The sequence below is a fragment of the Brachyhypopomus gauderio genome, unplaced genomic scaffold (assembly GCF_052324685.1).
Source record: "Brachyhypopomus gauderio isolate BG-103 unplaced genomic scaffold, BGAUD_0.2 sc52, whole genome shotgun sequence".
Taxonomy (NCBI): domain Eukaryota; kingdom Metazoa; phylum Chordata; class Actinopteri; order Gymnotiformes; family Hypopomidae; genus Brachyhypopomus; species Brachyhypopomus gauderio.
Genome location: NW_027506877.1, coordinates 2,752,664 through 2,780,163, shown reverse-complemented (window position 1 = coordinate 2,780,163; position 27,500 = coordinate 2,752,664). Strand labels below are relative to the sequence as shown.

The 27,500-nt window shown below is 48.7% G+C and overlaps 1 protein-coding gene across 1 annotated transcript in view; it reads right to left on the bottom strand.

The window, feature by feature from the left end:
• LOC143488531 (sodium/calcium exchanger 1-like) overlaps window positions 1-27,500 on the bottom strand; it is a gene marked incomplete at its 3' end in the record, with an annotated part of 54,481 nt that overhangs the window by 4,141 nt on the left and 22,840 nt on the right. The window contains exons 2-5 of the mRNA XM_076987295.1: window positions 24,653-25,735; window positions 23,918-24,181; window positions 22,822-23,306; window positions 10,202-10,279 (exon numbers count right to left, since the gene is read on the bottom strand). Of these exons, the coding sequence (XP_076843410.1) occupies window positions 10,202-10,279; window positions 22,822-23,306; window positions 23,918-24,181; window positions 24,653-25,678 (1,853 nt within the window). The remainder of the gene's footprint in view (window positions 1-10,201; window positions 10,280-22,821; window positions 23,307-23,917; window positions 24,182-24,652; window positions 25,736-27,500) is intronic.

Sequence of the window (27,500 nt, the reverse complement as noted above, 5' to 3'; positions counted from 1 at the left end):
ACTTACCATCATTCTCTATATCCAAATGTGCTTTAGTCAAGAGTTCCTCCAACAACCAAAAAGATGTTAAATAATGACTATGATAGTCCATGGCTATTAAGTCCATGGTCTATTAAGAACAATTAAGTCTCCAGTTCCAAGCCATCCACTTCCAGCAGAATGATGCTGGCCACCTTCCTCCACACAGACTGTCCTCTTTCCTCTTTGGGCAGGAATAGCACACTGTGTGAGGCCAAGCGGAGTTGATACCAAGGAAAATATACCATAGGGGTTTGCAGTCAAGCCAATAGCCCAGCAGGAGGCCACAGAAAACAACTGGTGTCAGAGGCCTGAGGCTACCAGATTACTGACAATCAGTACTCTCCCTCTAAAAGACATTTGAGAGTGAATCCATTTCCATTTTGCTAGTGTACCACTCAGTCTAGATGCCCTATATACATCACATGGGCTGTGTTTTAAGTGATAATGTTTATCTGTATTGTCCCTCTCAAATAGTCAAATAAAAGAAAAAAAGATCTGAATCACAATTGCAACTTCGACTCCACCAGAGCCCCTTGACTCGAAGCATCACTGCCCTCTTGTGGCAGAAGTGGGTAGTAGTATCGAGCGTCAAGCACACGAAGCTGTAGCAAGAAGCATGTCATCATAACAGAGTACTATGTCAACTTTTAAGCATCCAAGTGGTGTGAGGTTTGTGTGTCTTTGACAAACTTTGAGCAAAGCCAGAAATGTGTGTGTGTGTGTGTGTGTGTGTGTGTGTGTGTGTGTGTGTGTGTGTGTGTGTGTGTGTGTGCAGACTTTTAGTGCCATTTTGACTCCTATAAATATAAACCAGATTGCTTACTCCAAAGTCTCCAAAGTGACTAAGATGATCGACACACTGGATAAGATAATGGCTGAAATTAGACTTTTAAAGGAGCAAACAAACAAAGCCAGTCTCCAGTGATGAGAGCTGTCTCTTCCCCCTCAAGGTTACACCCCTGTCTCCCTGTTATTATGACTAAATGTGTTGCCAGAGAGAACCAGCCATCCGCAACAAGTATCAATCCACTTCACCTAAACAAGTCAGGGTCTGGCAGGCATATGGGAACATACCACGACCACAATATTAGTATCAGTATCAGTATCAATCCTAATCATTTCAGCCCAAAAGCCAAAATAGGAGTGACCCTGGTATCCCTTTCCATCAGTCACCATACATGACTCGCCCTTCTTTGACATTATGGTCAGCCCCTCCAGTTAGGTGTCAAGAGAGTGTCATGTGGTTGACATTAAAAATAGGGACACAGAGGCATTTGAGAATGTTTGAATTGTAGATTTGTGCCCTGGTTTGTATGCTGAAGTACATAGGTCAAGATGGAGATGTCAATTTGAGATGTGCTTCTCGTGTTTCATGTCTGGTTAGTAAATTGCCAGTTGAGATGAGGTCTAAGTTTGAAGATGTGCTGCCAGCCAGAGTGGTTCTCTGAGTGGCTGCCGTTGAAAACAGATGGTGATAGCCACATGGGAACCCACAGCCAGGAAGTGAACTAATCAGAAGCCAGAACGTTTGCTAGAGACATGCAGTCACCATACTCCATGACTCAAGAGGATCAGACAAACAGGTTTTTAGAGTTCGCAACCAGTAAATATGCTGCTCACTTCTGCGGCTCAGGGAGGAAAAAGGTCGCCCAGAAAACTGAGAACCATCCGTTCCCTGAGAACCATCAAACGCTGCATAGAACCTTTCTTTCCAAGTCTCCCCCCATAATGCAACACGGGCAGGTTGCTTCATACGTCATCACAAGGTCTGTCACAATCGAGAACAATACAGTAGCATTTAACTGCTCCTTCCATTACAAGGTACTTAACAAATCCTTGTTGCTCCTGCCACGAGTCCCTCACCAGTCAGAGTGCTGCTTCACCTCAAGGAACACAGTGCCACCAACAGTGGAGACATACAGTGGAGGATGTTTCATCATGTGTGCCTCTAACCTGAAGACAATCTCCTCTCCTGGCTCAACAAGACGAGAGAAGAGCCTCCAGAGATCTATGCTTAAATCTACGAGGAACGGGTACTCCCATCCGGGTCTCTCCTTTGGGACCTGTAGTCCATGTTTGACCTCCATTTCTCTTCTCCGGCATGTTCTCCCGTACATGCCTGCAGAGTGTTCTATCAGTGGAGGTTGTCAATAAGCGATGACAGCTTCTGGCATGAAAAGATTTTCCAGTATCTGACCATGAGAAGCACATTGGTCAACACTGGCACTGATTTGGCACTGTGGCATGGACACCCCTGGGTTTAAGAATCAACTCACTAACTATGAAGTACAAACAACGAGGAACATATATTGAAATCTGGTGAGTCAGTCTGACCCCATTTACTACCAGAGCCAAGATCGTTGTCCAGAGTATGTGTCAGCAGTAGCTGGGCTGGCAGAGCGAATCGGAACATTTACTAGAGATAATGATATAATGGTAGCCAATTTTTGTACCCATATTAACGTCATTAGCTAGGTCTGAGAGACAAACATGCTAACCACCAAGTCACCATGCTGGTGGTTTGCTATTTAGCCTGGAATATTGTCAGACCGGAGAGGGTAAGCAGGTACACATCTTCTGTGGTGCTTCAGAGCAAGTCTATGGTTCTCAGGCCTGTTTGTGCTCAGTGGATCATTATGCCTGTATGTTTCTGTCATCAAGGCCAGATAAAACACTGTGCTCACTAGGGAGGGGGGGAGCAGCTAATGAATAGTCTTGAGACTGAACTGACCTTGATGGTGAACCCAATCATTCGTTGATCTGGTTAAATCACTGTCCTCAACTGGCTTCACTCAACATCATGCCACTTTAAGGCGTTAGCCTTAAGGTTGAACTCCAAACTCCAAAAATGTACTAACCTTAAATCCTGGCAATATGTGGATTCAGCTAGACACCCAAAAGGACAGTACCAGGTACAAAACACTAACGGAATTAACAAACCTAAACAGCTCAAACCAGGGACCAGAAATCCTCTTCCTACCTCCAGATAAGTGGCCCTCCTTCCTACCTTCAAACACCATTATACCACTCCACTAGGCTGTGACACAGCTGGAACATTGGTGTGCTATCTAAACGAGCCATCTGTGGCATACCTAACACACATTTCAGACAAAAGTCTATATCTGGAGAGAGTTGATAGATGCCACAGCAAAGGAGCTTCATGGGGCAGCAATGCAAAGGAAACCTTCAATGATCGACTCGTCCCCAGCAGAAGTACAAGATAAAATAGCCTTTTATTATCCCACATGGGGCTATTAGACCAGCATGGATTGGCTCCTTCCAGATCTAATGACACCAAGAAAAGCAGTTTTGTACTGTATTCAAGTGCTTCATTGCAAGGGTAATTTAGACAGACCTGCTGACATCCGTTAACACAGACTTCTCAATGGGCTATAGAAGGTCTATAACCTGACCAGCTGGAGTCTCTCAGACAATGAGACAAATCTCAAAGAGTTGAGAAAGAATACGGGGGGACAATAGGTGGAGAAGATCAGCTTTTGCTTCAACCCACCAGTATCTCCACACTTTGGGGATGTGCGAGAGTGAGAACTTTTGTTCCATCACCATCAAATGTGTCAAGTACACCACCACTGGCTCTCAAACTAACAAGTGAAATGCTCAGAATAGTTCTTATTGAAATTGAGTGTATCCTAAATGCCAAACGATGAGGATATGTTTAATCTGATGTATCTCACACTCAACCTTTGACCTCTAACTACTTGCTCACGAGGTGGCCTGACAGCATCTTACCCTAGGTTGGCTCGGGTAAGTCAGCACTGCTTGGGTGGTGAAGACAGAAACATTCACTGATACTAGTAGATCCCAGAAATACAGGACAAAGATGATGAGGTAACATAACCTTCTTCAAAAATGGTCTGTCTTTCCATAGACTCGCGCTACCATATGTTGGAAAGGTTATAGTCTCCTTTGCCGGTGCCCCCTTGTGGTAGAAGTGAGCAGTAGCAGTATCGAGCTCATGGAGCTGTAGCAAGGAGCACATCATCAGAGCAGATTTGTGGCCTTTATATCTTCCAAGTGGTTTGAGGTGTGTGCATCTTTGACCAACTGTGAATATGTCTGACTGAAAACTGAACAGATGAGAGAGATTTATAGTACATTCAGGTATAATCCATTTAAGGTGGGTGTATTCAATCATTTGAATTCTTAAATTTGGTTTCTCAGTATTTGTTCTTGTTATAGACCATGTATCATTCAGCTCTCACCTGAATGCCTTAATGGTTCCAAGACTGTGCTGATATTTTACTGAACAAGTCAATGAAGAAGCGTTAACTGAATCTGAACATCCAGAGTGTTCAGAATGACATACTAAAAGAAACAATGCAATTATCTACTAACACTTATACAGCCCAAGAATGCTTACTCAGTACTTACACAGGGCAGTTTTTTTTCATTAGACTTAAGGGTTTATTAGATTTAATGGTTTCAGTATGGCTGAACTGTCACCAGTTGAGACCATTTATCTCTGCAATTCAAGTATATCAACTTTTATATGCTTCAGAGACTGACTGTACCCTTTTCACATTCCCACCACTCTCGCGAATTGCAGTAATGCTGTTGTCATAATTTAGTTACTCCACCAAGCAGAGAATGTATGTTTCAAATTCCTTTTACAGAGATATGTTAAAGTGCACTTTTAGCTTTCATATTTGCGATGTAGTCTGTACACACAACCATAGAGTGATTTAAAAAGTCAACACATTAAAAGTTTGAAAACATTAAGCTGAGGTTTAAGGCCTTAAATCCTATCCTATCTGGCCAAGGTCATAAAGTCTTCTTTGTGTCCAAAGCAATTCCTGCAGGGCATGGCACCATTCCTATCCAAACCATCATTCCCTGGACAGTTAAAACAACCCCCAATAAATTCATTATCGTACTGACAATGCTAAACCTGACCAGTGCTAAAAAGAAACCCACTCAAAGCCAATCACACTTATGAACAAAAACAAACTTAAACGGTACAAACTGTGCTCGTACAACCAGAGCATTTACATTTACCATTTGCTGTGTCTCATGAGAGACTGACCCAAAGTTCTTCACAAACAGGACCACCACCCCTCCTCTGATAGACAGCATCCTAGTCTTTGCTCCGTTCAGTTCAGTTATCTCCATCTCTGTGTCTTGAACAAGCACTGCATCAGTGGTCTTTTGTTTGGTTAGTTAGGTGTTTTCTGAGTGTCCCATGCCCCATTCAGATTTAGGGCATCTACTCTCATCGTGCTCATAAGAAAACGTGGCTTTAGAGTTCCTGACCCATTACCTGGACCTTACCCTCAGCATCTCGCTCAACTTCAGACACAACAACTGCTCTCCCCTCCCCCGCCCAACTGCTCTCCCCTCCCCCGCCCAACTGTTCTCCCCTCCCCCGCCCAACTGTTCTCCCCTCCCCCGCCCAACTGCTCTCCCCTCCCCCGCCCAACTGCTCTCCCCTCCCCCACCCAACTGCTCTCCCTTCCCCCACCCAACTGTTTTCCCCTCCCCCACCCAACTGTTTTCCCCTCCCCCACCCAACTGTTCTCCCCTCCCCCGCCCAACTGTTCCCCCCTCCCCGCCCAATTGTTCTCCCCTCCCCCGCCCAACTGCTCTCCCCTCCCTCGCTCAACTGCTCTCTCCCTCCTCACCCAATTGTTTTCCCCTCCCCCGCCCAACTGTTCTCCCCTCCCCCACCCAACTGCTCTCCCCTCCCCCGCCCAATTGTTCTCCCCTCCCCCACCCAACTGCTCTCCCCTCCCCCACCCAACAGCTCTCCTCTCCCCCACCCAACTGCTCTCCCCTCCCCCACCCAATTGTTTTCCCCTCCCCCGCCCAACTGTTCTCCCCTCCCCCGCCCAATTGTTCTCCCCTCCCCCGCCCAACTGCTCTCCCCTCCCCCACCCAACTGCTCTCCCCTCCCCCACCCAACAGCTCTCCCCTCCCCCACCCAACTGCTCTCCCCTCCCCCACCCAATTGTTTTCCCCCTTCCCTGTCCAACTGCTCTTCCCTCCCCCTCCCCCTCCTGTGAATCTGAGGGCGTACTCACACTAGGCACGGTTTGCTGGTTCCGTGCTGGGGCCCGGTTATCCCCCCTCCCCACTCGCCCTCTGGCCTGCACTCACACTCGCTTTATCAAACCGGCCCGAGCACGCTTACGTCATCACAACGCCGCTTTGGAAAAAAAAGTGCGCTCGCACAACACTATGGAGTTCACGATTCTCTTTTTATTGTATTTTTGGAGTCGTTTTGGGAGTGCAGAAACACGGTGCAAGCACAGATTTATCGATAATTTAACACAACGATTGTCTGCTAATCGCTTTGCCGCTATGACTGTTTAACGTGAGCATCGCATCACTGACGTCATGTTTGAGTTCCAGCAAAATGAACCAATCACACGAGGCACCAAGCGGGCCCGGGCACGGATAGCGCTCACACTAGAAGCGAACCGTGCCCGAGTCCACATGAATCGTGCCCTGGCCCACCTCTTCAAGCGGGCCCGAGCACGGTTAACTGATCCGGGCCCGGATCACAGAGCCTAGTGTGAGTACGCCCTGAGGCTGCAGATACCACTCCACCATCAGACAGCTTCATCAGTCCTGGCCGCTGTGCCGGGCAGGCCCAACATCTGCACATTTTGTACACAATCAATCACACTGCACCGCACCATCAAATTCATCGATTCTGAACTTTAAAGCCATATTCAACTTATCTGTTTCACTTTTCAACATCTTGTAAATTCACATACAACTGCTGTCAGACAGACAGACATTTTTTAGTAAGGTTGTTTTACAGCCCACGGAGAGAAGCAACACAGATATGAATATACCCTGGAGAACAAGGCCATTGTCAGCCAACCATCACATATGACTACCCACGGTACTGCACAGATGCTCAATACTAGGAACAACTGTTGTGTTTATGGTTGCTAAGGCGACAGACAAAACACAGAAGAGAACAAGCAGTGTCCACCACTGGCTTTGACAAACAAGTCCGTCACAGAGGAATCACACGTGTGTAAACACAGTCCTGCTCCCCTGACCAACCAAATTGCGAGACCCTACAAGGCAACGCCTCTCGGGGCCGACGCACACGATCCGAAATGCCGCAATGACTTCGGTCTTCACTTCGGTCACGCGCACAGCCTCTGCCCACGGTTGCCACGCCGTCCCGCAGAAGGCGACTACCCAAGTCTGAATATCATAAATGTCCATATCATAAATGGATAGCCAGCAATAATCACACCATGGCATCCATGAATGCACAAATGCCAAAACTCACTTGCTTCTGCTCAGAAAGGCCACAGAGAAAGAGGTAGTGGCTGCAAAAAGTTAATTTGCACACACACACACACACACACACACACACACACACACACACACATTTCTGGCTTTGCTCAAAGTTTGTCAAAGACACACAAACCTCACACCACTTGGATGCTTAAAAGTTGACATAGTACTTTAAAGTCAGTTTCTATAGCCACAAATGTATACCTTGTCCTCAGATATTAACACATTGTAGCCATTGCCAATTAACAACTAGCACCAGAGACGTGGACTCGAGTTTGGGACTCGGACTCGAGTCGCACTTAAGTCGCATATACAGTGACTTCAGACTCGACTTAGACTTGCATTCAAAAGACTTGCGACTCGACTTGGACTCGTGATTTGAGACTCGTGAACAATCTTTTATTTGTAATGTTCTTTTGCGTGTCATTTGACAACCTTTTCTCCGCCTGTCTGAATGCTTTTTACTTCCCGCTGACGTAACATTTTCGCGACGCGTCAAGTATTTCGCAAGTGACCGTTGCGCGCGACTCCGCACACCTCCGAACCTGGCGCTGCGCGCGCCGCAAAACATCGCGATCATGACGGCGCTGGTAAGGACGCTCGCTTCTGTTCCACCATTCATAATACGTTTTGGGTACAAAACAAGTACAAGTAGCAAATAGAAGAGCAGCAAACTGCAGAGTGTGTGGCATAAAAATACAGTACGCTGGTTCCACCACATCTAATTTTATTCGCCACCTGAAAACCCACCCGGAAAGGTTAGTCACTGCCTGAAAGGTTATTAGCAATATTGCAATATTGGTATTGACTTGCCACCAGTGCACCAGTAGAGAGGGTGTTCAGTCATGGAGGTCTCATAATGCGCCCTCACCGAGCCAGGCTAAGTGCAAGTACCCTGTCAATCCTGATCTTTTAAAAATGTAATGCGTTAGTTGCATAAACATTTTCCTTGTATTGGACACTGAAAGACACCTTGAAGTTCAAATAGATTGTGTTTGATCCAGTTCATTAGGAGACAAATAGTTGTTGCTGCAGGGCTTTTTATGTCAGAATCATTATTATTGTAAAATTTGAATTCTGTTATTAATTTTTATTTTATAATCACTAATTTGGTTGCTATTTTCTTTATATGCAGACCTTTCATATATATAGTTAAAAATGTGATTTTTTAATTTCACAGCCCTCCTTTATCTTTTAAAACAAAATATAGCAGATGTTCTACTGAAAGAAGCGAATATTGTATCCAGAAAAATGTCAGTTTTGTAAGAAAAATACTTTTTGGAGAAAAATGCGGATACAAAATTTATCTGGACAACATTTGTGTGTGCGTGCGCACTTTTAAAAATTGTATTTCTTCATTTACCAGTTTAAGCTATTATACATCAGACGTGTCATAACAGACCATTACAACTATACAGTGATTTGCGACTACAGTGTCACTCAAATATTTGGGACTTGACTTGGACTTGAGAACAAAGACTTGAGACTTGACTTGGACTCACGGACGTAGTTTTGGGGGGGGACGGGGGGGACATGTCCCCCCCACTTTTTCAAAAGCCGGTTTTGGTCCCCCCCAGTTTTTACAGTTAAAACCAAATATTTAAGTAGCAACGAAGTCATGTCCCCCCCACTTTTTAACGGTTAAAAAAACAATATCCAAATAGCGACAAATCTAGCACTAGGATCATGCAGCTCCGAGCTCCCCCCCCCCCCCCCCCCCCCCGCTCAACAATTTTTGTTCACAGCGCTCAACAATTTTCATTCACCCCCCCCCCCGCTCAACAGTTCGCCACCCCAGGTTGTGTCCCCCCCACTTATGAAATCAAAACTACGTCCATGCTTGGACTTGAGAACAAAGACTTGAGACTTGACTTGGACTTGAGATCAAAGACTTGAGACTTGACTTGGACTTGAGATCAAAGACTTGAGACTTGACTTGGACTTGCAAAAAATGACTTGTGAGCATCTCTGACTAGCACATCCTGGCACTCCCTCAACATATTATGAATATCTCTGCATGTCTGTACTTCTTGCTCAATGCACATGCACGCACATACACACACACACACACACACACACACACTTAGATAAAAAAAAAACATCCTGTTATTTAAAAAGGCCCTGGCAGAGTAACAGAAACAGAAACATTAACACTTAAATTTTTACCTTTTTTCTTTTTTACATTTAGCATACGCTCTTATCCAGAGGTGCTTTGTCATCTACTCATAGAATGTATCCCAACATGTACAGCAGGTTAGAATTCAAGATAATGTTGAACTCCTATAAACACGAATCAATGCAGATGCAGAGACAGGTGGACTCTACGAAAGCAATTAATATCACAGTGATTAATCAAAGCAATCGTGAAGTTCTGAAATCTAGCAGCCCATAAATGAAAATGAACAACACAGTAATTGTCTTACGCCCTGTGTTTCATATGCATCTGTATGACAGTTCAGAGTGAAATCAATGTGTTGCCTTCTGCCAGAGAGAAAAGTAGCTTTAATACATTACAGTAGCACTGTATCCAGACAGAATGATCTGAGAAATCCATCATTTTTAAGCTAGCCATGTTCTTCAAAATTAACCACCTGCTCCCCTCTGCGCACACACACACACAAGATGGTCCCCACAAGGAAAAACGTTGGCTGTTCCTATCTTAGTGGGGACATTTGGTCCCAATTGAGATATATAATCACACAGTCTCTCTCTCTCTCTCTCTCTCTCTCTCTCTCTCTCTCTCTCTCTCTCTCTCTCTCTCTCTCTCTCTTTCCCTCCCTTCCTCCCTCCCTTCCTCCCTCCCTCCTGTCTGGTCACACAGTGATTTATAAGGACAGGGGCGTATGTTTGGGAGGGGCATGCTAACTCTCTCTCCTTTACTACCATGCACTTGTTAGTCTACCTGACGTGTCCTAGACAGCAGTCCTCCCATCTGGTCAAAGGGGGCAGCGATGACACAGGCCCACGGCCCGCTTCCCTGCTAAGGAGTGAAGGAGTGAAGGAGTGAAGGAATGAAGAAGTGAAGAAGTGAAGAAGTGCTCTCTCAGCACCCATGACAGCCAACAGGTGCCACCTCACCAGGGTGCTTCTGTATTACTTGAATGACAGGCAGACAAGCAGACAGGCAAGCAGACAGACAGGAAGACAGAGAGACAGACAGACAGACAAAGAGTGTGTGCCAAGGAGGTAAAAAGAGTGTATCAGAAAGCGAAAGTGAGAAAAAAAAACACTGTATGAGAGTGACAGAGAGATGTAGAATGAAAGAGAGAAAAAGAAGGAAGGAGATGTGAATCATATCACAACCCGAACGTCGCAGTATGTGAAGGATACCAACACTGTCCTATGAATAGCCAGACCTTCAGAGATGGCGGCCGGAGTGGAGGAGGACGAGGCCTGTGTCTCCATACACACACACCCTCCTTCAGGCCTTCACTTCTCTGACTGTTCCTGCCTCCCTGTGTCTGAACTATTCAAACACCAAGATTCACAACTACCTGAAGTACATGTGTGGGATGTCTGGGTTTTTAGGTGTTTTTGTTTTTGCCTATCCTCTGTTCTCACCTGCACGTGAGACCTTTCACGGTCTAATTAAGACTTGCGCTTGCATTCGCAAACAAAAAGAGACAGCCCCGTGTACACACATGCACAAACAGACACACAGACACACACACAAACACACAATGTCACCGCGTGTGGTAGGCCTCTCATTATCTGTAAGAGACAGGAAGTGCTAATTGAAATGAATTTTAATTGAGTTACATTAGTGTAGTTAAACCTTCATAAACATTCCTATAGAGATAGGATATTATAGACATTTTAGAGATAGGGTATATTTTGGATGGAAGTAAAGATATTTTAACATTTAGAATTTAAAAGAGTACATTTTGGCATGTTGGCTTTAATGTAAGATTAGAGGATATCATTTTTCCCCTCTTTTCATTAACAATTCACACAGCTTCATCCATCTTCTTTTTTTCCCTGTGAAACGGTTTTGCTCTTCCTTTCTTGTCGTCTGTCTTTGCTCCATCCGTCATGACAGGCGACATCATCTTCATGTATGTTTAAACAGCTACGTCGCTGTCTCGCTAGCTCTCTCGCTAGCTCTCTTGTTAGCTCTCTCGCTAGCTCTCTTGTTAGCTCTCTCGCTAGCTCTCTCGCTAGCTCTCTTGTTAGCTCTCTCGCTAGCTCTCTCGCTAGCTCTCTCGCTAGCTCTCTTGTTAGCTCTCTCGCTAGCTCTCTTGTTAGCTCTCTCGCTAGCTCTCTCGCTAGCTCTCTCGCTAGCTCTCTTGTTAGCTCTCTCGCTAGCTCCCTCTTCTCCCTTCCACATCTTGCTTCCTCATTACCTGCTACATGACTACAGAAATATCAGTGGAAATATCATATTCTCTTAGAAGTCTGAAAGGTTTTGTTGGGTTAGTGGCCTGAGAAGAGTTTGTATTTCTCATGGTTTATAGAGAAGTCGGATCAGAGGCTGAAGGTGTGAGCACGTGATTGGCTGAGGTCGCCTCGTTCTCTGTTCACGGCCCGAGCCGTGAAACTCTCCCACTCTCCCCTGTGTCAACAGAGAGACACCGTCCCTCACAATGTCCTCTCCTTCTGTGTGTCTCTCACCAATCTCTGTCACAGCCTTACTTCTGTCCTACTACTTACTGAAATGTCTCTCTCATTGTCTCTCTCTGTCACACACACACCGATGTACGAAATGTACCAAATTTCTAGCCTGTGTCTGCAGAAGTGTCTGAGACGCTGAAGTTGCAGGAGAGAGAAACACCTCCTCTCTCTCTTCTCTCTCCTCTCCTCCCTCTCTCCTCTCTCTCTCCTCTTCTCCCTCTCCTCTCTCTCTTCTCTCTCCTCTCCTCCCTCTCCCCTCTCCTCTCTCTCTCTTCTCTCTCTTCTCCTCTCCTCTCTCTCTTCTCTCTCTTCTCCTCTCCTCTCTCTCTCCTCTCTCTTCTCCTCTCCTCTCTCTCTTCTCTCCTCCTCTCCTCTCTCTCTCTTCTCCTCTCCTCCCTCTCTCCTCTCTCTCTTCTCTCTCTTCTCCTCTCCTCTCTCTCTCATCTTCTCTCCTATGTCTCGCCTCTCATCTCCTCTCTCTCTTCTCCTCTCTCATCTCCTCTCCTCTCTCTCTTCTTCTCTCCTCTCTCTCTCCTCTCTCCCTGTCCTCTCTCTACACTGCCTCTCCCTCCTCTTCTCTCCCTCCTCTCCTCTCTTCTCTCCCTCCTCTTCTCTCTACCTCCTCCTCTCCTCTCTCTCCACTGCCCCATCTATAGGCTTTGTGCTTTTCACCTCTCACTCTGCTTTTTTCTATAGTTGATTTTTATAGTTCTGTCGATACACACACACACACACACACACACACACACACACACACACACACACACACACAAATATCTGCCTCTTTGAAGTACTGTCCCAATATCCCCTTCGCTAACACGCCTCCTCTGTGGTGTTAATGAAGCAGCTCAGGAGAGAGCAGAGGCGGAGCCAAAGCTGAAGCCACTATATCCAGAACAGCACAGCTCACCTCAGTCTGCACAGTCCTTTGCTCAAGGGCACGACAACAGTAGCCATGCCCCTCTATGCCCCGCCCCTCACCTGCTTCACAGGAGCCTCCCCACCATGTCTAGATTTCATCAATAACCAGAATCTGAATAAGCGTAGTGTATCTATTCACATATACCATGGGTCTCATCAACCAATCAGAGTGACTGTTAGGAGAGCCATGACCCAGCACTTAAGGTTATGTCCTGCCTCTCTCCTACGGTCACTCTGACTTATTTCCTGTTTGTTTGAGAATGCCGGAAAGTTCCTCGTTTGAGTTTCACTTCCTCTCAGGATTTTTTCCTTAGAAAATCGATTGCGTCTTCACTAGAAACAGTAACTTGCAGTATCTTTTTGACTAAACATATCTTAAAAGTCAACTGAACTGAATATTTGTTTTCTGGTATTTGAGGCAGATTTATTTGTTTGCTGCACAAACGTGCGAGTTATTAAGGCGACCACACAGAGTGTGATGATGGTGTTCTCAGTGTAGTAGCACACATCGCTAGGAGCTTGTAGACCTTGAGAGATCTGTACAGGGCCTGCCTCTATGTCTAATTACAGACACACACACACACACACACACAGGGAGAGGGAGAGAGACAGAAAGAGAAAGAGAGATGAAAAGGGCCAAAGAAAAGAGGAGGAAGAGATAGATATAATAAGATGAGGAATGTAATTAATTGCAACACAGTTCACTTGTCTGACAAGCAGAATAGAAAAGACTCTTAATCACACACCTCTCGACTGCTTAGTGCTTTAACTCTGAACAGAGTAAGAAAAAAAGACTGACTGACTACATCCCCTGCTGGTACACGGAGGTGGGGGAGAGTGTGTGTATGTGTGTGTGTGTGTGTGTGTGTGTGTGTGTGTGTGTGTGCTACACAGAGGTGGAGAAGAGTGTGTGTGCTACACAGAGACGGAGGAGAGTGTGTGTGCTACACAGAGCTGGAGAAGAGTGTGTGTGCTACACAGAAACGGAGGAGAGTGTGTGTGCTACACAGAGGTGGAGGAGTGTGTGTGTGCTACACAGAGACGGAGAAGAGTGTGTGTGCTACACAGAGCTGGAGAAGAGTGTGTGTGCTACACAGAAACGGAGGAGAGTGTGTGTGCTACACAGAGCTGGAGAAGAGTGTGTGTGCTACACAGAGCTGGAGAAGAGTGTGTGTGCTACACAGAGCTGGAGAAGAGTGTGTGTGCTACACAGAGACGGAGGAGAGTGTGTGTGCTACACAGAGCTGGAGAAGAGTGTGTGTGCTACACAGAGATGGAGATGAGTGTGTGTGCTACACAGAGGTGGAGGAGTGTGTGTGTGCTACACAGAGACGGAGGAGAGTGTGTGTGCTACACAGAGCTGGAGAAGAGTGTGTGTGCTACACAGATATGGAGATGAGTGTGTGTGTGTTGCACAGCGGTGGAGACGAGGAATGTGAGAGGAGTGTGTGTTATGCTAGTGGCCCCGTATACCACTGTATATCACTGTATATCACTGTATATCACATTCGCTCTCTCAGCTTTCCATACTGCAAAGTAAAATGTTATTGCTTTCACTTAACAAACTGGCATAGGACTCATCGCTATGGCAATGTACCCTGGCATTCAACCAGCCCTTGTCATAGGGGTGAGCAGCATTTTAGGAGAGCACCACCTCCCCAATCCATCACATCTCCTCGCAGCCTCTCACTTTAATAACGCATGACCATCACTAATTTCCTTAGGGAGGCTAAATCTATGGCTGGGCAATCTGGTTTCCCGTAACTGGACTGTAAATCAGACTTAGAGCCAGATCAAAGAGGTAATGCAAAAAAGGGAACAGGGGGCCCTCAGGGGCGGATTTAGTGTGTGATGTGGTAGGGTGGTGGCCCGGTGGGGTCAGCTGCAGTGGGGATTTAAGTAAAGGCTGATGGGCCCTGGAGGACCCAGCCTGGCACCGAGGGGCCATGATGGGTGATGGGGGTCTGATGTGAGGCCTGTAATCACAGGGATGACAGGGCGCCAGTGACCTGTATGGGCCCACAAGCCTGCTCTGTGATTACAGCCCCGCACATGGATGTGTGTGTGGGGGTGTGTGGGTGGCCACACGTTCTCCTTCGTGTCACGGTAACACAGCGGGACGCAAACGGCACCGATCCGCATTCAGAATTGTGGAGTGGGAATCTGAATGGCGTTGATGGAGGGGTTGATGCAGGGATTGATGGAGTGATAGATAGGTGGAGGAGTGGAACTGTAGCGTCGGAGCGAGAGAAAGAGTGAGCAGGCGGGGGAGGGGAGAGGCGGCAGCTGAAGGCAGGAGCCCTTCACACAAAAACTACTTCATTTCTTCACCTTCTTCTGGGTGAAGAACCCAGGTGTAATATTTATGTATCTTGTAAGGCGTTTGTACATGATGCTAAGTGTCCCCAGGAGAGGGTGATTTTAGCATCAGAAAACGCTCCCGGCAATCTACAAAACCTGCGTATGCCTGTGTAAATCTCCTGCAGAAATATACACAAATGTGTGTACGTGAACACACACACACACACACACACACACACACACACACACAAAACACGGTAATTCAGCAGGGTAATTTTGTTGGGAGGTTCCTAAACAGCAGAAATTACAAACCAGAAACCCAATAATCTCTCCAGCTGTCTCAGCTACAGATCCTGCCGCTACCTTCCATCTATCACACGCTGGAGATGTCAGGAGCACTCGTGGTTTTACATGTAGGGGGCAGTAGAGAGCAACTTGCTAAATGTGCTAAGACATGCTCAACTTCTAACCACTACAGCATACCGACATACTACAACATAGCTGACTGTGGGGTATAAGAGGGCAGGAGGAACGGACTGTGGGGTATAAGAGGGCAGGAGGAACGGACTGTGGGGTATAAGAGGGCAGGAGGAGTGGACTGTGGGGTATAAGAGGGCAGGAGGAGTGGACTGTGGGGTATAAGAGGGCAGGAGGAGCTGACTGTGGGGTATAAGAGGGCAGGAGGAGCTGACTGTGGGGTATAAGAGGGCAGGAGGAACGGACTGTGGGGTATAAGAGGGCAGGAGGAGCTGACTGTGGGGTATAAGACGGCAGGAAAAGCTGACTGTGGGGTATAAGAGGGCAGGAGGAGCTGACTGTGGGGTATAAGAGGGCAGGAGGAACGGACTGTGGGCTATAAGAGGGCAGGAGGAGCTGACTGTGGGGTATTAGAGGGCAGGAGGAGCTGTCTGTGGGGTATAAGAGGCCAGGAGGAGCTGTCTGTGGGGTATAAGAGGGCAGGAGGAGTGGACTGTGGGGTATAAGAGGGCAGGAGGAGCTGTCTGTGGGGTATAAGAGGGCAGGAGGAGCTGACTGTGGGGTATAAGAGGGCAGGAGGAGCTGACTGTGGGGTATAAGAGGGCAGGAGGAGCTGACTGTGGGGTATAAGAGGGCAGGAGGAGCTGACTGTGGGGTATAAGACGGCAGGAGGAGTGGACTGTGGGGTATAAGAGGGCAGGAGGAGCTGACTGTGGGGTATAAGAGGGCAGGAGGAGCTGACTGTGGGGTATAAAAGGGCAGGAGGAGCTGACTGTGGGGTATAAGAGGGCAGGAGGAACGGACTGTGGGGTATAAGAGGGCAGGAGGAGCTGACTGTGGGGTATAAGACGGCAGGAAAAGCTGACTGTGGGGTATAAGAGGGCAGGAGGAGCTGACTGTGGGGTATAAGAGGGCAGGAGGAACGGACTGTGGGCTATAAGAGGGCAGGAGGAGCTGACTGTGGGGTATTAGAGGGCAGGAGGAGCTGACTGTGGGGTATAAGAGGGCAGGAGGAGCTGTCTGTGGGGTATAAGAGGGCAGGAGGAGTGGACTGTGGGGTATAGGAGGGCAGGAGGAGCTGTCTGTGGGGTATAAGAGGGCAGGAGGAGCTGACTGTGGGGTATAAGAGGGCAGGAGGAGCTGACTGTGGGGTATAAGAGGGCAGGAGGAGCTGACTGTGGGGTATAAGACGGCAGGAGGAGTGGACTGTGGGGTATAAGAGGGCAGGAGGAGCTGACTGTGGGGTATAAGAGGGCAGGAGGAGCTGACTGTGGGGTATAAGAGGGCAGGAGGAACGGACTGTGGGGTATAAGAGGGCAGGAGGAGCTGACTGTGGGGTATAAGACGGCAGGAAAAGCTGACTGTGGGGTATAAGAGGGCAGGAGGAGCTGACTGTGGGGTATAAGAGGGCAGGAGGAACGGACTGTGGGCTATAAGAGGGCAGGAGGAGCTGACCATGGGGTATTAGAGGGCAGGAGGAGCTGACTGTGGGGTATAAGAGGGCAGGAGGAGCTGTCTGTGGGGTATAAGAGGGCAGGAGGAGTGGACTGTGGGGTATAGGAGGGCAGGAGGAGCTGTCTGTGGGGTATAAGAGGGCAGGAGGAGCTGACTGTGGGGTATAAGAGGGCAGGAGGAGCTGACTGTGGGGTATAAGAGGGCAGGAGGAGCTGACTGTGGGGTATAAGAGGGCAGGAGGAGCTGACTGTGGGGTATAAGACGGCAGGAGGAGTGGACTGTGGGGTATAAGAGGGCAGGAGGAGCTGACTGTGGGGTATAAGAGGGCAGGAGGAGCTGACTGTGGGGTATAAGAGGGCAGGAGGAGCTGACTGTGGGCAGACTCACTGTCAGCACCATCCTACAACTCTTCCAGGATGTAATTCTAACAGAATGACATTTGGCACACTCTCTTTACCCCTCCCCCCCTCTCTCTCTCTCTCTCTCACACACACACACACACACAAATATAATGCTTAAATATTTGGTGCTTGTGCACTACAGATATCAAACATATCAGCTGGTAACTGTCATGGAGAGATGGAGAGTGGAATAAAGGAGGAAAAGAGGTGCAGAGAGAGATAGAAAGAGACAGAGAGAGATTGAGAGAGAGAGACATATGATGTGTACAAATGGAAGTGGGTTTGTGGGTAGATGTGGGTAGATGAGTGGGTAGATGATGTTGAGGGTCAGACTATGGATGGTGAACAGGTTGTGGAGCAGTTTGGAGCAGGAAGAACCTCCCCATCATGAAACCGCCTGAGGGGCTGTGCTCTACTTTCTCAATCATACACACACACACACACACACACACACACACACACACACACACACACACACACACACATCAACAGCATGCTGCACAGAACCTCACAGTCAGTTATAAGCTCCTCGGGTGTATCTGATGTAGACTTAGGACTGGTTTGAACGATTTCTGGGTCACTCTAAAGTGTGACAAGTAGGGGTGACCAATGCTACAGGGAATGAGAGAGAGATGAAGAGAGTGAGAGTGGCGAGTGACAGGAAAGGTGAAAGGGGAGGAAAGGAGTGAGCAAAAGACAAAAGAGTAAGACAACATGGGAAAGTCCTTCTCGTAAACAGCCATAGCACAAAATGTTCTCTGTATAGCATATAAATCCTCCATGACATATGTCTGATAAATTGTGCTGTGGGAGGGAATTGCTTCCTGGCTTTTAACCTGTCACTAGTGTGAAGGACAGAGGTAGCGTGCACACACACACACACACACACACACACACACACACACACACACACACACACACACAGAGAGAGAGCTCCCTCTAAACCCTCCTGCTGCTCATACTGGGCTTTTTTCCCTTCTTTCTTCTCTCCTTTCCTCCACTCTACACCTCCTCTCCTCTCCTCCTCTCTTCTCTCCATTTTGTTTCTTTATACTTCAGCCTGTCAGTTCAGAACCGAGACACTGCCCATTTCCACCGAGAGCAGGTGAATTCCAGCCACCAACAATCACTCATTTTACCCACAGAGACTCACATTCATACATCCACATAAAACAGACACATCCCCCTACCAAACCTCATGATCCTCCCCCCTCTCAGAAAACAGGTGCAGCAGGTACATTGTGAAGAAGGTACCAATCTAAAATACTGAACAAACACTCAGAAGGCTGCGCTCTGCCCTACACTGTGAACAGAGAGTGAGGAGATGTAAAGGGTAGAGTGAAGAAAAGAGTGAAGGATAGAGATATAGGGAGAGGAGGAGAGAAGGAGAGAGATGGGGGAGAGAGAGGGAGAGATGGAGAGTGAAGAGGAGAGAGAGGGAGAAGTGGAGAGTGAAGGAGGGAGATGGGGAGAGAGAGGGAGAGCTGAAGAGAAGGAGGGAGAGGTGGAAAGGAGGAGGGAGAGAGGGAGAGGTGGAGAGTAAAGGAGGGAGAGAGGGAGAGAGGGAGAGGTGGAGAGTGAAGGAGGGAGAGAGGGAGAGCTTGAGAGAAGGAGGGAGAGAAGGAGAGGTGGAGAGAAGGAGGTAGAGAGAGAGGTGGAGAGTGAAGGAGGGAGAGGGGGAGAGGGAGAGCTGGAGAGAAGGAGGGAGAGGGGGAGAGAAGGAGGGAGAGAATGAGGGAGAGACAGAAGTGAAGAGTGAAGGAGGAAGATGGGGAGGGAGAGGTGGAGAGAAGGAGGGAGAGGGGGAAAGAGGGAGAGGTGGAGAGTGAAGGAGAGAGAGAGGGAGAGGTAGAGGGTGAAGGAGGGAGCTAATGAAAGTGGGGAGGAGAATGAAGGGACATGTGTATGAGTAGAGAAACGAGCTTCAGTCAGATCTCATTTGTTACCACAGACAAGAAAACGTGCTGCTGGAGAGATAGAACAGGAATGAGAGGGAGGGGTGAGGGGGATGGAGAGAAGGGGAGAGAGGGGGAGAGAGAGAAGGAGGGGTGAGGGGACAGAGGGAGGAAGGGGCAAGAGAGAAATAGAATTAAGGTAGGAATGAATGAATGAATAAATACTTTATTGATCCCAAAGGAAATTAGAGATGAAGTTCATAAAGGCAGAACGAAGGATGAGCAGGAGTAACTTTTAAAGAGAGAGGAGACATGAGATAGCAGTGGGGAGAGTGTGGGAGAGTGTAGTGGAGACTGTGGGGAGAGTGTGGGAGAGAGTGTGGGGAGAGAGTGGGGGAGAGTGTGGGAAGAGTGTGGGAGAGAGTGGGGAGAGTGTGGAGGAGAGTGTAGGGAGTGTGTAGTGGAGAGTGTGGGGAGATTGTAGGGGAGAGTGTAGTGGAGAGTGTGGGGAGAGTGTAGTGGAGAGAGTGTAGTGGAGAGTGTGGGGAGAGTGTAGTGGAGAGTGTGGGGAGAGAGTGTAGTGGAGAGTGTAGTGGAGAGTGTGGGGGAGTGTAGTGGAGAGTGTGGGGGAGAGTGTAGTGGAGAGAGTGTAGTGGAGAGTGTAGGGGAGAGTGTGGGGAGAGAGTGTAGTGGAGAGTGTGGGGGAGAGTGTAGGGAGAGAGTGTAGTGGGGAGAGTGTAGGGGAGAGTGTGGGGAGAGTGTAGGGAGAGAGTGTGGGGAGAGTGTGGTGGAGAGTGTGGGGAGAGTGTAGTGGAGAGTGTGGGGGAGAGTGTAGTGGAGAGTGTAGTGGAGAGTGTGGGGGAGAGTGTAGTGGAGAGAGTGTAGTGGAGAGTGTGGGGAGAGTGTAGTGGAGAGTGTAGGGGAGAGTGTGGGGAGAGAGTGTAGTGGAGAGTGTGGGGGAGAGTGTAGGGAGACAGTGTAGTGGGGAGAGTGTGGGGAGAGTGTAGTGGAGAGTGTAGTGGAGAGTGTAGGGAGAGTGTGGGGAGAGTGTGGTGGAGAGTGTGGGGAGAGTGTAGTGGAGAGTGTGGGGGAGAGTGTAGTGGAGAGTGTGGGGGAGAGTGTAGTGGAGAGTGTAGTGGAGAGAGTGTAGTGGAGAGTGTGGGGAGGGTGTACTGGAGAGTGTGGGGAGAGAGTGTAGTGGAGAGTGTGGGGAGAGAGTGTAGTGGAGAGTGTGGGGAGAGAGTGTAGTGGGGAGAGTGTGGTGGAGAGTGTAGTGGAGAGAGTGTGGTGGAGAGTGTGGGGAGAGTGTAGTGGAGAGTGTGGTGGAGAGTGTGGTGGAGAGTGTGGGGAGAGTGTAGTGGAGAGTGTAGGGAGAGAGTGTGGGGAGAGTGTAGGGGAGAGTGTAGTGGAGAGTGTGGGGAGAGTGTAGTGGAGAGTGTAGTGGAGAGTGTAGGGGAGAGTGTAGGGGAGAGTGTGGGGAGAGAGTGTAGTGGAGAGTGTAGTGGAGAGAGTGTAGTGGAGAGTGTGGGGAGAGTGTAGTGGAGAGTGTAGGGGAGAGTGTGGGGAGAGAGTGTAGTGGAGAGTGTGGGGGAGAGTGTAGTGGAGAGTGTAGGGAGAGAGTGTAGTGGGGAGAGTGTAGTGGAGAGTGCAGGGAGAGAGTGTGGGAGAGAGAGTGTGGGGAGAGTGTAGTGGAGAGTGTAGTGGAGAGTGTGGTGGAGAGTGTGGTGGAGAGTGTGGGGAGAGTGTGGTGGAGAGTGTGGTGGAGAGTGTAAGAGAGAGTGTAAGAGAGTGTAGGGAGAATGTAGGAGAATGTAGGGAGAGTGTAGTGGAGAGTGTAGTGGAGAGTGTGGGGGAGAGTGTAGTGGAGAGTGTGGGGGAGAGTGTAGTGGAGAGTGTAGTGGAGAATGTAGTGGAGAGTGTAGGGGAGAGTGTAGGGGAGAGTGTAGTGGAGAGTGTGGGGGAGAGTGTAGTGGAGAGTGTAGTGGAGAATGTAGTGGAGAGTGTAGGGGAGAGTGTAGGGGAGAGTGTAGTGGAGAGTGTGGGGGAGAGTGTAGTGGAGAGTGTGGGGGAGAGTGTAGTGGAGAGTGTAGGGAGAGTGTGGGGGAGAGTGTAGGGAGAGAGTGTAGGGGAGAGTGTAGGGAGAGTGTGGGGGAGAGTGTAGTGGAGAGTGTAGTGGAGAGTGTGTGTTGCAGTGAAGATAATATAACACTGAACATTGATTACAATCAAACTAATGAGTACATTTGTGTTTGTGTATGTTGGGGACCAGATTTGTTTTTCTGTCTATAAGGTGTGTGTGTGTGTGTGTGTGTGTGTGTGTGTGTGTATGTGTGTGTGTGTGTATGTGTGTGTGTGTGTGTGTGTGTGTGTGTGTGTGTGTGTGTGTGTGTGTGTATGTGTATGTGTATGTGTATGTGTGTGTGTGTGTGTGTGTGTGTGTGTGTGTGTGTGTGTGTGTGTGTGTGTGTGTGTGTGTGTGTGTGTGTGTGTGATACAGCTATTTGATCACATTAACTGTTCTGCTTGCTTTCTGTTTCTCCAGGGTAGTGGTGAAGCAATGAGAACAACCCAAGCAGATGTTAGCTAGATCTCTCTCCTCTCTCTCTCTCACTCCCATATCTCTCCTCTCTCTCTCTTTCTCTCTCACCTCTCCTTTCTCCTCACTCCCATCTCTCTCCTCTCTCTCTCTCTTCTCTCTCCCCTCTTTCTTCCATCTCTCCTCTCTCCTCTCTCACTCCCATCTCTCTCCTCTCTCTCTCTCTCTCTCTCTGCCCTCTTTCTTCCATCTCTCCTCTCTCCTCTCTCACTCCCATCTCTCTCTCCTCTCTCTCTCTCTCTCTCTCTCTCTCTCTCTCTACTGTCTCCCCTCTCTCTCCTCTGTTCTCTCATTCCATCTCTCCTCTCTCTCCCCTTTCTCTCTCCTCTCTCTTCTTTCTCTCCTCTCTCTTGTCTTGCTCCCTCTCTCCTCTCTCTCACTCCTCTCTCCATCCTGCTCTTTTTTCTTTTTCTCATGCACCTCTTGCTCCACTGGTTCAGTTTGGTTTTTCTTGTTCATGTTCACACTGTGTTGTTCACTGCTGTACTAAATTCAATCTTTTACTCAGTGCATGCAAAAATGGGAAATGCAGTTTTTAATCTCCTCGTTTTACAGTATTTACACACACACATACACACACACACATACACACAGACACACACAGTCTCACACCCACCCACAGCCTCACACCCACTACTGGCTTTAAGCCAATTGTAACAGATGCTTAAATAGTCCAACATAACAAAAACAAACATACAGACACATAATCAAATACATAAACAGACCTTAAACAAACACATTCGTGCTCCAACGGAGGTTAATATTGGATAAGAAGGTTAATAACATGAATAAAAGAGATTGCATAAGCAAGAAACAATACAGAAAAAAACACAAACGCAAACATTCGACCAGTTCACCTACTCACATGGTCTCGTCATTTTGGAACTCGAGCTTTCCACAGGTTTCCTCGTAGTCCTCGCCCCCGCGGGCCGTGCCGTCTGTGGTGCGGTAGGGCACGGCGACCAGGCCCCGCGCCCCGGACGTCCGCTGGACCTTCACCTGCATGGTGCCCACGCTCTCGCTCACGCGTGTCGCCTCGCTCTCGAACGTGAAGATGCCCGCGTGGTCGTCGTCGTAGATCGTCACCGTGGCGGTGCAAGCCTCGCCCAGGGCCGCCTTGGGGGCGGGGGCTCCGGTGTCCATGGCGATGGGGTGCCCGTCAGCCCAGCCCACGATGCGGGGGTTGCTCAGGTGGACGTAAAAGTACTCATCTTCCTCGAAGATGTCGTCGTCGATGATACCTACCGTCAGCTCCTTCAGACCCTCTCCTGGCTTGAAGACCAGCGTGCCCTCTGCAAACTCGTAATCGGAGCCTGCGTTGGCAGTACCGTCCTCGGTACGGTAGTCCACCTGGGGAGGGCCACGACGACGAAAGGTCTGATCACGCTCTCTTAGGCATTATCAAATCAAAAGCTATTAATGTTTACTTGGAAAGAAATGAAAAAAAAATTCACAGCAAATATATCAGAGTACAAAATAAATGTCTCTGTATGAAGCTGTGACATCAAAAAATATACAACTTTCATTTCTGGCCTTTGTCTGGCCTCTACTGTACATCATGTCATATATCTTTCACTTCAATGCTCTTGACTGGAAATGCATGTGACATCAAATCCATTTGTTTCCCTTTTTTTGCCCAGTTAAGTCTCGGAGCTGTCAGGACCGGTCTGCCCCTCCCGTGTCGTGCGCTCCTGGTGTGGGGAGACACATGCTTCTTCTGAGACATGAAGGCAGACAGCTGGAGGCCCCCGGGAGAAGAGCACCACCCCGACGTTGCAACGAAGAAAGGTCAGCAATCACAACCGGAGCAGTCCCTTCCTCTGAGAGTGAGCTCACAACACGGGTCGGCATCCGTAACACCTTCAACGTCGTACCGTAGTTCATCGAACGTTTGTTCGATTTGTTCTAGCCCTAACGTCGCACATCAGTGACGGTACATAATGCGGATCGGGACTGCTCACCTTGACGGTGCAGCCCGGGTCCCCGCCGTGTCTCCCCACGGTGAGCTTCAGTGTGCCACAGTTCTCGAAGCACTGGTAGAGGGCTGGCTCGAACTCCAGCCGCGTGGTGTAGGGGTCGTCCTCCTGCTCGCGCGTCTCGCCGCCGCTCACCACCTTGCGCGCCTGGTCTGCCGCGTGCTTCTTTAAGATGTTGCCCGCGCCAATCATCATCCTCGTGGCCTGGATACGGTAGAAGGCGCGACTCTTCTGCTGCTGGACCAGCACCTGAGGACACAGCCCCATACGTCAGTGCTGCATGATCCCTATGGACAGACCTACTGACATTACCCTACTGACAGAACTACTGACATTACCCTAATGACATTACCCTACTGACAGACCTACTGACATTACCCTACTGACATTACCCTACTGACAGATCTACTGACAGACCTACTGATATTACCCCACTGACATTACCCTAATGACAGACCTACTGACAGACCTACTGATATTACCCTAAATACAGACCTACTGACAGACCTACTGACATTACCTTTCTCACAGACCTACTGACATTACCCTAATGACAGACCTACTGACATTACCCTACTGACAGACCTACTGAAATTGTCCTAATGACAGACCTACTGACAGACCTACTGGCATTACCCTAATGACAGACCTACTGACATTGTCCTAATGACAGACCTACTGACATTTATACTAAACCTGCTGATCTGAGATCAGCTGTACCTGATAGTTGGCCATCTCTATGAGTTGCTCCATGTCTTTGTCTGGGTGTCTCTGCTTGAGCTCCTTCAGCGTCCTGGCCATGTCCCTCCTGGCCTCCTCTTCCTGATCCCGCCCCGCAGGTCCATCTCCAGCACCCAGCACACCATCCAGGTGAGTCGCCATGCCGTCCAGCTCCAGCATGTCCATCTTGGTGAAGCCCGTCTCCTTGGCTATGTCATCGCCTGCCTCCGTCTCCACGACGATGCCGTGGCTCTTGTCGGCGCGGTAATGCTTGCGTGCGTACTTGTAGAAGAGCAGGCGGCGGTCGGCGACCCAGGCCTGGACCACACACACCGGGAAGAAGAGGAACGTGAGCACGGCCTCCCACACCTCCACCTCTCCGGGCGACAGCACGCACAGGATGATGTAGAGCCAGACGTAGGCGAAGATGCTCCACGCCGCCGTCACGAAGAAGACGCGTAGGTGCTTGACCTTCCGCGTCTCACCGTCCGGCACCACGTACACGCACAGCCCGATGATGACAAACATGTTGAAGGCGGCGCTGCCCACGATCGTGCTCGGGCCGAGATCTCCGGCTTCGAAGTGGTGCCCGCACACCTCGATGACCGAGAGCAGGATCTCGGGGGCGGACGAGCCCAGAGCCATGAGGGTCAAGTTGGAGACGGTCTCGTTCCAGATGCGCACCGTAGCGGTGGCGATCTCGCCGTTGGGCCTCTTGATGGTGATCTCCTTCTCCTGGGAGGTGATGACCTCGATGGATGACATGAATCGGTCCGCTATGATGGACATGCCCAGGAACATGTAGACCAACGCTACGAAGTAGACGATGGCACGGGCCACCTTGTCTCCCACTGATGGGTTCAGAGGGTTCCACACAGGTAAAATCACGCCCTCGGAGCAGACGTCACCTTGGGAGCAGTTACTGTCGGAGTAGTGGAGGTCAGGGGAGCTGGCATTAGAGCAGTCCGCAAGACAGGTGAGGAGCAGTAGGAGAAAGAAAGAGAGGACCTTGGGGGAGAGATGCATGGCTGGGAAAGGTCAGTCCTCCACAACAACTACGAAGAACCTCCCTATGGGTTCTACCTATGGAGAGAGAGAGAGAGAGAGAGAGAGAGAGAGAGAGAAAGATAATAAAAGAGAAGAGTGAAAAGATGTGAGTGTTTTAAACATGGATGTTTTTTCAAGTGCGAGAAATTGGGACATGCAACAAACAAGTGAACAAATAAAAAACATGAATGTATTTTCTTGCACATCAACACGAAAAAAACATGACATTTCAACAGACAGTCAGTCAATGCGTGTCCAGTGCGCATTAGTTTAATAGCTTCTGTGAGTGTACCGATGCTCTCCAGGTTTGATATATGGTCTCCTCCTTACGCAGATCATAAAAATGGCTACAAAAACAGCTTTCCTAAACAATATGAGTGTTCATCATTTTGTCAATAATTTCAATGCTTCACTTGTTGAAACAGATAAACTCTACTTGCAGTAAACAGATCAACTCTAGCCTTCTACCATCAGCAGAGTTTGAGATATAACAAATGGTTTATAGAGGAGAGTCATCTTTGAACATCCCTAACCAAAGCCGGAGGCGCTTCTTCAGAATGCTCCCTGCTGAGAGCCTCTGGGAACATCCTAACAGCTCCAGGGTCTCTGGTCTGAAGACCCCGCCAGAAGATCCTGTCTCATTCTTCAATTTTCCTCCTCCAGATCCCAACAGATTCACCTTCATCCTGCCATCATCCCACGCTGGTCCCACTGGCCTCCCTACCCCCGTCATGTCACTGCCTCCTTTTTAGCCTCCAAGTTTCTTTCGAGCGGAATAACAGGGAGTCTCCCCATACATGTGGAGTAAAGCATGCTGCATGTGTGCAGGGCTGTATGTAGGGCACATATCACCTGGGGTTAAATCATCAAACCCCATCTGACCCTCCCTGTCCCTCTCTTTTCTGTCTCCTCCTTCTCTCCAGTTATCTGTTTGAGTCTCTCTCCCTCTATCTCTGTGTCTGTTTGACCCTCTCTTTCCTCGTATCTGACCATATCGTATCGTGTCTGTCTGAGTCTTTCTCTCCCATCCCCCCTTATCTCTGTCTGTCTGACCTTCCTCTCTATCCCTTCCTATCCACGTCTGTTTAACCCCCCCCCCCCCTCTCTCTCTCATCCTTTCCTCTTATCTGTCTTTTTGACCGACTCTCTCCAACTCTCTCCTCTCCTGTCATTGTGCTGGTCTTTCTCTCCCTCTCTCCTCCTCTTTCTCTCAGATGCAATCACTCAATCATGTGTTGTGTGCTTTGAGGTGGAGGACTAAAAGTGTGTATGTGTGAGCATATTCATGTACTTGTGTGCAGATATGCTAGTGTAGGCCTAACCCCAGTAGAGGCTGCCGGTTCAGCACCACGGAGAGGTCCCATTGCACAGTGCCTGGGAGCATACTTAACATGGACCAGTACCACGGTGAGCACCCGGAAATGGCTCATTAGATTAGCATTTTGCTGTTGTTGTAGATACTGTCTTTAAGACTGATGCACCGTGTGTGTGTTGGGGAGGGGCATTTAGTTAAAGGAAGGTTGTAGTGGAGAGATTATGGTGCTGGATTACAACAACTCATTGTGTGGTCTGATGGAACAAATAATTAGGCAGCTTCACACATTATTGCAGCATGTAGAACATGATCCGGTGGGTTGGTTTTCAATACAAATATACAGAAACACACACACATACACACATACTCACACACACACACACACACACACACACACACACACACACACACACACACACACACACAAATGCAAACACATCCACACAGAAGAACACTGAGTTGATGTTTTGTGGTATTTGTTCACGT